The sequence below is a fragment of the Rattus norvegicus genome, chromosome 19 (genome assembly GCF_036323735.1).
Source record: "Rattus norvegicus strain BN/NHsdMcwi chromosome 19, GRCr8, whole genome shotgun sequence".
NCBI lineage: Eukaryota > Metazoa > Chordata > Mammalia > Rodentia > Muridae > Rattus > Rattus norvegicus.
This window is the reverse complement of record NC_086037.1, coordinates 18,939,840-18,950,000: the sequence shown is the minus strand read 5'-3', so window position 1 is coordinate 18,950,000 and position 10,161 is coordinate 18,939,840. Positions and strand designations below refer to the sequence as shown.

The following is a 10,161-nucleotide window of genomic DNA, read 5'->3' as shown; positions in this document are numbered from 1 at the left end:
GAATTAGTGGGCCGCTTTAATAGAGCCTAAAACCAGGGTATGCATGGTTTTCGGTGAGATTGTGATGTGCAAAACCACAACAGAGATCAGCAGAAGCTTCATTTATTCCATGCTGCTGTTACCAAGAGGAGGCAAAGCCTCATCCCATAGAGAGTCTGGTAGGATCTGATGAAAGGAAATAAACTCAGGGTTGAAATCAAGCATTTAGAAACAAAGAGAAAAATACAAAGTCAAGGAAAGCAAGAGCTGTCTTTTCTTCCTCTTTTTTTTTTTTTTGAGAAGATCCACAATAGAGACAACCCCTTCCTCAAACTAACAATGCACAAGAGAGACAATACATGAATTAAAAATCAGAAATGAAATGAGGGACATAACAATAGACACCGAGCAAATTCCAAAATCATTAGTTCTTACTCCCGAGGACTTTATGCCAGAAAACTGGAATATTTATTCGATATTGTTGATTTTGTAGACAGATAACAATTACCAAAGTTAAATCCAGATCTGGGAAGGTATCTGAATAATACCCCTAAGAAAATAGATACACTCATTAAAGGTTGCATACATTATATATTATATTGCTTTCTTTTTGCATGATTAAACCCCTTCAAGGACATTTAGCTATGTTATAGAAAGTGTTACTTTTAAAACAAAAGGACAAAGAGAGAAATTGAGGAGTCACTGAGAGACACTTCCCAGACAGGATCAAGGAAAGACGGCTGAGAGATGCAAGCAGGGGCTGCAATGCTGCCCTTGAGAAGAAAATGTTTTTCTCACTTTACCTTACACTATGCTGTACTGTGTCCGTTTTTTGTGGAAGCGGCTCTCATGCTCTCTGGATTATGACAAGCATATTGTGATACTAGGAAGAGGGGTGATTTGCTATACAGATATTTTAAGGAGAAGTCTTTGCTTAGTCTCACTTCTTTGCCTAGTCTTGCCTCAGTCGTTCCTGGTATCATGGGAATAACGATCTTATTATATCTTGCCAAAAGGGAAAGTGAGGTAATCCATATTCATGCCTGTATAAGGGATAATAAACTTGCAGCTGCATGCAGTTGCATCTGCCTTTGCTCTGCATCCCCTGTGTCCTGGTTATTTGTGATCGTACCTGGGCCCTCAATGCACTAGATGTTGACAAGCATCACCCTTCTCAGTGTCAGGTTTATTTTCTTTCTTTTTTGAAATCTATGATGTGGAGGCTTATTACAGCAACAATATGAAATAGCAGGCGGGCATGTATGAAAATTGCTGTGTTTAAGCTAGGTGTGGGGACAAGTCCTCAAAGGGAGCTGTTAAGATGGGAAACACATAATGCATTTGTTGCTGGAATTGAGTTGCCTCAGCTGTGTTGCTCTGCCTGCTCAGTGTCCATTCAACATCACTCTGTTTCTACAGAGGAACTCAAGGTTTGCGCCAGCCGCCTGTGAGCTGTGATATGGGCAGAGAAAGGCCAGGACACAGTGGTGATTTCCCACTCCTCAGTTATGCTGAATTTTCCACTTCTGTACCAAGTACAGTGTGGTCAGTTATTATAGATATTTGTCATTTCTTACAGAGGGCAACAATGATTGACTACACCCAATTCTATAAAAAAATAAACTCAGGAAACCTGGCCCTTGGCAGCAATGAATCAAGAAATATCTAGGATGGTGGGGCATGAATTCTGCCAAGCAATGAACTCAGATAGGTGGGGTTGTGAGGAAGATGTATGGTTGAATAGCCCAATAGATTCACGTTGTATCATCTTGATTTAATCTAAGGACAAAGAAGTGCAGTATCTCTGATGGCTTTCTTCTAACCCCTTGAAAGGTTCAGTGGGGTTTGACCTCAGGTCTTCATTCTTCTTGCTGGGGCAGCAACACTCAGGGAAGGTTGAGATTGCCATAGGCACAGTATTAGGCTAGAAATGCTGAGTAGGTGATACTAAGTTATTAGGATGGTGATACCCATTTCATTTGTTCTTAACGTGGACCAAAGGAAAGACAGATCAAGATCCTTAGAATAAAAAGATCATTTCCAGTTTTTTTCTACCCTTCCTGAATGAAAGACTGGTTGGTAGAGAATGGTAAAAATTCAAGAATTGGTAGATGATGCTTTGAATGGAGGGTGGGTTTCAGTGCTGGTTTTTGACAGGTTCTCAATTACTCCATCTTGTTCTCTAAGTTGCTCGTCAGGTTCACTTTGAGCTCAAATAAAGCTGCTTCCACTTTCCAACAGGTAGTCTTACAAAGGGGCCTCCAAGGACTGTGAGGACAGCATTAGCCAATGAGAATTGAGGTGTGTAACCCACAACTATAGCTTTATCTGAAAGACCCTCAGACAGAGGAGACTCTCGCTCCAGTACTGAGGACAATCACCACCCCATGAACACACAGGACTCAGTCTTGATGTAAAAACAAGAGGCTTACTTTGGGATACCAATGCACTGGGGCTTGACAAGGTCCTCACGAGGAGGGATGTAAGGAGCCTCAAACAACAGAAATGTACAGCTTAAACAGTCATTTATGATCACACAGTTTCATTAGCTCAGCTATTTCGGTGCCAAGAATAACTAGGCAGATGTTTCTCGTCCTGGGGATAAGGCCGTAACCACATCAATGTAGCTATTTCAGTAGGAAGGATGTCTGACTTGATAAATGTTTTCTTATCCTGGGGTTCCCAGGACAAGGATCAAGGATATCTGTCTTGGCAGGTGTTTCTGTTCTGGAGTTCCCAGGACAAGGCTATAGTGATGTCAGCCTATAGCACAGCTGCATTCAGTACCAAGGATATCTCACTTCTATAGTGGTAGTCAGCTTCCCAGAGATGTTTCCTGTCTTGTAATTGCCCTGCAGTAAATATGTTCTATACCCTCTGTTCTTATGGTCGGGCAGCTTCCTAGAGAGTGGGTGGGAATGTGCTTTCTGTACTTTCTGGTCTATTGTCTACCGTCTAGGGGCTAAGCGAGGGCCAGCTTAAAAGATTCTCATGATTAAGAAATGGCTGTACTGATATCAAACGGGGATCTTTCATAACCACTTTCTGCCAAGTCTACCAGCCATCTCAGATTGTTGGTGTAATATGCCTGACAATCAAGGACACAGAAAAATAACTTGATACACAGCAAGGACATGGCAATCATATCCTGTGTCGTTATGTATGTTCTGGATGAGGTTTGTTAAAATGACAATATTGCACAAAGCTTTATATAGGACCCATCAAATTAAGGGTCACTATGCACCGTCATAGCTAAAATGGCCTGGTCAGAAGTGACCACTGGATCACTCTTCTGTAACTTCACATGAGAGGCTTGTGCTTCTTGTGTTTTTATTTTTGTGTTTTGTTTCTTAAATATTTATTTATTTATTTATTTATTTATTTATTTATTTATTGCTTTATATGTTGTCAGGAAGATAGTTCAAGTCATGTATCTGCCCCAAAAATCTGAGCTTTGCCACTAATACTGTAAACAGTATTAGTGTATGCATTCAATAAAATTACTTGTTTTTTTTTTTGTTTTTTTTTTTTAGTATGATAGATGCTTTTGTGTTTTGTGGGGTGATCCATGAAACAGGAGTAAAGATGCTTGTTTCTTACTCTGTCCACTGAGTTATGTCTCTAGGCTTGTCCTACTCCTCTGGCTGCATCCCCCCCCACATCTGCTGACTATTTTATTTTTAAGATGAAATCACACGTTATAGCTTAGAGAAGCCTGTAAGCAATCCTGCTTTGGTAACTTAAGTGCCAAGAGGAGAGCCCCACACTCAGCCTGAGGGTGCATTCACTGGTGGATCCAATATTTCAGTTTCCTCTGCTAACAGATCACCAAATTGTTGCCAGGACCATAATGAATGCAATTCTTTCTCCTAAAGAATCTGGTGGCAACTGTCAAATGTTAAGCACAAAGCTTCAGGTTGTACCTATAACACACACCCACATTACAACCTAGCCTACAGGCTATTTCTGGGTGTGATTTCATGCACCTGCACATGATGAGACATGAGACGTCTTTGGCTACTTATAGGAACTGGTGTGATTTCTCAGTAATCTTTAATGGGTAATATTGCTGACTGAGGAGAATTTGAGGTAGGATGAAACATTTCTGTGCAGGGATTGGGGAGGAAGCACTCATTTAGATACATAGCAATGACTTAGGTTTTTCCAATCAAGCCTAGAGCCAAATTTGTCTTTGGAAGCATGTGGTGCTCAGTGGCTATGCCACAGGGAAGTCCCCTGAAAAGGGCACATCAGCTTTTGCTCAGTACAGGGAGAACATTAGCAGGGAGGCAAAGTCTGTTATCCATGACATCAGCCATCCCTTCGTGGACATTCTATTGTCTCCTAGAGACTTCTTGGAATCCCTGTGATGTCACCAGTATCGTTGTGACAACCAATTCCCTACTTTTTCTCTTAGTGTCCAAAGGATATATCCACAGACATGTTTGCCCGTCTTTGTAGGCGCTTTGGGAGAGTTGATGTTGATAGAGAAGAGTCTAGAGTGAAGCAAACGAAACCTAAAGGTAATGATGGACACAGGACATGGGGAATGTGGAGTAAGTTCTGGGCAGTGTATGTTGAGCTTCCTGTCAGGGGTGTGTGTGGGGGTCTTCCGCTGGCCGTTTTAGTAATGGGCCACAACTACTGGAACATCTCCACAGATATTGAATTCCATGATTATCACAATTCCTGAAAGTGAAGGTTTTCACATCATTAGTTTCTCCATAACCACATGGAGGATATGGCACTGCCTCTGCTATTATTGGGTGAACTTCTAGTCTTTACTTTTACAGTGCATTCGGTATGTTAAATTGATATTATAACACCACCAGGAGTCATGGAGGGTATAACTTTTCTGAATTAAACAGGGCATCAATGTACTTCACTTTCATTGCTTCTTTAAATTCAGTGACTATCTGACAGTAGTAAGAGGGAGAGAACTGTGCTCCTGGCCATGACCTTATATTCTTAGAACTCCTCTGACTACCTCTGGCTGACGGGGCCAATCTTAACTTCATATATTAGAGGTTCTGTGTGGCAGATATTTTTCTACAGTAGCCAAACTATATGGAGCAGGTAGAGAAAGAGCCTGTAACCTATTGGCACTTCTGGGGCATTTGTCATTTCAGTAGGGGGAATTAATAAGTCTGTTGACCATGTCCTCCCCCTATATGACTTTTTAATGCAAAGTTATTGGACTAGAGTAACAGTGTAGGATATCTGAGTATCCCTGATCAATCAAGTCATTGTGGATGCTGAATTGATGATCTGACTTCTGAAACCAGAGGGGTGAGGGTCCTGAAACCAGGTTGTAGCCTGCGTACCAGATAATAATCGTGGAGAAGGCATCTCTCTGGTACTTGTAAGCCTGTGTGGGCGGGCATAGGGAACACCTGGCTGCTTACATCTCTTGGTCTCTATATAGTAGTGGGGGAACTGTGATCCACTTAGGATGCCTCTTACACAGACCAAACTTCTTGCAGTGACACTGGCTTCCAAGCATGTTCTCCTGTTTGGACCTCATTGTGGTCTGTGTATGCTCTATGCATTAACCCCATGCGGGTTCACTTGTGTTCTTCTACCTACAGAGGCCTGCAGACAGACGTCATCCCCTGAAAATATCCTAAACAAGGTGCAGGCCAACGAGGAAGAGGAGAGGCTGAATAGAGAACTGGAGCTAACTACCAAGGAGAGAAATGAGCTGACAGATCGCCTCCTTTATGTGACAGGTGGATCCATGAACAAGAGGTATGCATTGCTCCAAACAAACGACCTTGTTCTAAACCTCATCTCCCATAGAGAGGAGATTCAGAACCTGACTCTTACTGAGGAGTGAGTTTGGACATGGACTCTCTGATTCTGCCTGTTGAAAATCTGAACTTGTGATCTGAGTGAAGAATTCAGGGATAAAGTCACTGGAGCATGAGTTCCCAGTGTACAATTGGAAAGCCCTTGACAGGTGGCAGCTTTGCAAGGTTCTAGGTGCTGTGAGTTTGTGGAGAGTGTTTGTACTTGCTAGGAAGGTGACTGAACGCTATCATCTCCTGCCAGCACCCTTAGGTGACAGGTCCCACATTGTTCATCTCCATGCTTAACTAGAAGGCCTGAGGGTCAGGCCTGTTCCTTCTTGTCTGTGTGCCTTAAACTCTGAGACATTAATGGTGCATACATTTCTACTGATTCTCATTGTGCTCTTTCCATATTTGTCTCTCTTTCTCATTCTCTGAGTCTGTTTAATTTTCTTTTCTTGTGGGTGTGTCCCAGTTTGTGTGTCTGTATGTGCACAGGTCTGCATGCATATGCACAACTTTTATATGTTTCTGTGTCCCTCCACCCTTGGAATTTAGGGGTCTGTTTTTTGACCTCAGGATATACCTGTATAATAGTTTCATGGAGGTGTAAGTGCTTTATTTTGGAAGTCCCACTTTCAACAGTACAGTTCTTTGCCTGTGTGATCACATTTGTCTATACATTTGTATGCCTTGAGCAGATTATAAGTTTGTGGCAATATCTGGTCTCATCTCCAGAATTATGTGTACTGTCTGCCTCTAGAATATTAGTTATTCGGCTTGTAGCAATCCACTTGTCAAAACAGGAAAAATGAAATCAGAGGTTTCTGGATGTGTGTGTGTGTGTGTGTGTGTGTGTGTGTGTGTGTGTGTGTGTGTTAGCATAAGAGCTGTGGCCTAGGCTCTTGACAGCATAACAGGTTTGAATGCAGATCCAGCCCTCCTGATTGAAAAAAGTGAGCCAGGGAACCCTTTATCTGGGTGCTTAGCTTCTGTGGTCCTGGGCACACAATTCCAAGTTTCTGAAGCTGAAGAATTCAAATATGTAGAATTCAGAAAGTGTCCTTCCAGGACTGGGGTAGTACAGGACACAGCCTGAGTTCATATAATCCTAAACCTCGATGTTCATTGGGTTCTATCTTCCTAGGGCCAGCCCCTACTTCAGGCCAAATCCATTTTATGAAAACTTGAAGATAAAGGAGAAAGAGGTCATGTCATTACTGCACAACTTAGACACAAAGAACATTGAACATCGTGAGAAATTTCAGGAGCTGAAGAAGGATATTAACTTCTATCGGTAAGTACTGGTCAGAAGGGCCCCTCACTTGTGGAATGGCCATTGCTGCCTCTCTTTGTTCTGGACTGGAGAGCCTGCAGCTCTGGGTCCATGTCTTCTGCTGTTTAAATATCACTGTGCTGTGGGTCTTTTGGACTCAGTTTCAGTTATTTAAGAGACTGTAACTTCTCACCACAGTGTCTATGCATCTTTACAAGGCTCTGGATAGAACTACACTGATTCAGGCATCAGAGTGTTATTAGGCCAACCTGCGGCTCTGGGGTCATACCAGGTTTAACAAAGCTCAATGTGTGGACCACATGGTTAGCATGACCTCCCTTGGTTCTACTGTCCTCTTGTGGTTGTTTACTGCCTACTAATTGATGTTGCCCCGATGCATTGGGCTCTCATGGGTAGTTGTAGATCCCTTGTTCTTTTGGAGAGACATGGACTCTTATTGGTGCTTGGGTCACAGAAACAATTTATTCTTCCCTGGATTGGCCGTTTGCTGTTTGTGCAGCAGCCTTACATGTATGGAGATGTATTCTATGAAGTCTTTATGGGTATCTGGGTCCTGGTGGAGTTTGTGGGATTCGGCAGTTGGAATGGGAGGAAGAGGCTTCAGGATCTTACTATGCAGAGTGTGTTTCCAGCAACCTGCACAGCCGGCTCCTGATGGACCAGGCATGTATGAAGAAGAAGTTGGTCACATTGAGGCAGGAGAGCAAGGAGGTACAGCGATATTTGTTTGAGTTGAACCCGAATGATGAAGATGAACAGGAGAAGACCAGCAACCTCCAGACCCAGCAAAATGTGGTAGGAACAAGCAGCTGAGTCAGATTAACAATGTCTGACACCATTTGCGTATTGGATACATCTTTGCTTCCCCTATCACCTTTCTAATCTCCCCACACCCAGCCAGTCACCCACCTCATGTGATAGAGTTATTTATTGCTCTGTGTATGCACAAGTATTCTGGGATGTTAACCACTCTTCAGAAACTGAATTATGGGCAATTATACTTCTCTGCCCTTTTTGAAACTGCAGTCCAGGAATGGTGACAGAGGAATAACATATCACATGACTGCATCTCCCTGTCATAGATTGGATGCTATGAAGAGTTTTGAACGAGTTCTTGGTCATGTGACAAAGGTCATACAGGGGTCATGTGATGGTTGGAAGCACCTTGTAGGGATAAGAACCAAGTGCAAATGGCAAATGAGTCCTGGTCATTGGCTTTGATCTGGGTATCATGTGGCCTTCTCCTTTCTTCCTGCACCCCAATTAGGTTTCTCCCCATTTCCCCATTCTTGGTTTGCACTGGTAGAGTCTGAGGAGCAGCTTGTTCTCCCACAGTACTGTGAGGGTTGCTGGTGATGTTCCCAGCCTGCAGAGATATCAGCAATGATTTCAGTGAAAAGATCAGTGCTGTCTGTCCAATGCAGCTGAGGGGACAGAAGGCAGCAACTTGACAGCTGGTATGCATGTCCCCACCAAATCAGTGTCTTAATAGCTGCCTTCTCCTCCCAGGTCTCAGAAACTGCAGGAGACATGGCATAGGACGGATCCCAGGAAGACAGCCCCCTGAGGAATGAGTTTCTCTCTCAGGAGTTCCCTGTGACGACAATCCTCACAGTCAAAGACTTTTTGGGGGAATATTCTTCTTCTCAGATAATTTCCTCAATGTATAGAGACCCTAAATTTATGTATCCGTATGCCAGCCTGTCTGGTTGAGGTCCTTCTCCTTTCTCATACGGACAACACCATTTGAGAGACATCTGAGGGGACTGCCTTGACGTCTTGTCCTAGAGGAGAAACAGCACTACAACTGTGTTTCTAAATGTTCATTAAGAAAATGCTGTTAAGAAATGTTTTTGGTTATGATTTTCTTTGAAGTTTTCTTTTTGTTATTTCATACTTATATATTCTTGTTATTTTTTTTCATTTTTATACCATTTTAGTTGTTCATTTTATGCCTGTTTTTTGTAAATTGTATTCCTTATGAATAAAAATTGATTTGTAACTCTTGACTCTTAAGACCATCTTATTCAAGGGTCCTTTCCCCTCCTGTAGACTTAGAACTGACAGCTAGATATGGATCTTTGCATGGTCCAGTGAATTCAAAGCCACCAAGGGGTACACAGGGTGATAGTGTCTTTTGTGTGGATAATGTGACTTTTTTTATGGACACACACTTTATGATGTAATCACTGATATACTGTATCCATGCTGTCATGTCTTCTGCTCATCCTAGTCTATATCAGTCTACAACACCCATTCCTTATTGACTGTGTGCACCAGATATTGAGTAACACACACTCATGCCTGTAGAGCTGCAGAAAAAATGACAACTTTCACAAAGGAATATAGAATAATCCTAATGGAGAACCATGTGCCTCAGTTTTTCTTACAATACAGCATTAGTATTAAACCACAAAGATAATGACCATTAACGTCATTTTGGGAAATAGGTTTTTATAGGTGCTGTTTCACTTGATCATTCATATGCTGTGTTTTTTATTGTTGCTGATTATATTTATTTTTATCATGTAACTCAATGGATCTTTTTTTTTCAAATGTATGTCTGGGCCACTCCTGAGTGCATTTCCCTCATGATCCAAAAGAGGGAATAGCATTCCCCATTGTAGATGATTGTTAGGGACCATGTGGTTCTTCTGAGAGAGCAGCAGATGCTCTAACCTGGGAGTCATCACCACAGCTCCTGTAGGTAGCTTTTGTCCTTCCAGGGCATGTGCTGTACTAGGTGGACACGATCACCTCCCATTTAGGAGAGAGATCTCAGGAGATGTGTATGTACAGGTGGTTGAGCAGTGCCTGCTCAATGTGGTAGGCTGCTAGGCAACCAACTGAACCCCAGCCCTGCTCCACCTGCATTCTTCGAGGCAGAGTTTCTATAGCCCAGGATGGTCTAGAATGCATCATCTACCTATGTCTTTTTTCCACTAATGCTAGGATGAGGAGCATATGTCCTCCACACCCTTCTTTCCAAACAATGAACATGCTCATGGTCTGATTATCACATGGCCATGAGGGAGGTAAATAACACTCAGCCAAAACAGAGGCGCATTCCACAGTCACACAGACAGCCTGGACAGA

At 42.6% G+C, this 10,161-nt stretch overlaps 1 protein-coding gene across 2 annotated transcripts; it reads left to right on the top strand.

Moving 5' to 3' along the window:
* The first annotated feature begins 5,282 nt into the window (after positions 1-5,282).
* On the top strand, positions 5,283-8,251 carry LOC134483203 (disks large homolog 5-like). 2 transcript variants are annotated; one of them, XM_063278472.1, is made up of 3 exons: positions 5,283-5,727; positions 6,922-7,065; positions 7,698-8,251. In XM_063278472.1, the coding sequence occupies exons 1-3, from the start codon at positions 5,432-5,434 to the stop codon at positions 7,876-7,878; spliced, it is 621 nt and encodes a 206-aa protein (XP_063134542.1). In that variant the 5' UTR covers positions 5,283-5,431; the 3' UTR covers positions 7,879-8,251. The 2 variants fall into 2 exon arrangements, with proteins under 2 accessions (XP_063134542.1, XP_063134541.1); XM_063278471.1 differs by having other exon boundaries at positions 6,916-7,065.
* Positions 8,252-10,161: the final 1,910 nt, after the last annotated feature.

Bases quoted from the DNA above. Each gene is read 5' to 3' on its own strand.
- LOC134483203 (XM_063278471.1), top strand. From the start codon at position 5,432: ATGCCTCTTACACAGACCAAACTTCTTGCAGTGACACTGGCTTCCAAG. The intron at 5,728-6,915 runs GTATGCATTGCT...CTATCTTCCTAG, and splicing joins GGTGGATCCATGAACAAGAG to GGCCAGCCCCTACTTCAGGC. The intron at 7,066-7,697 runs GTAAGTACTGGT...GTGTGTTTCCAG, and splicing joins AAGGATATTAACTTCTATCG to CAACCTGCACAGCCGGCTCC.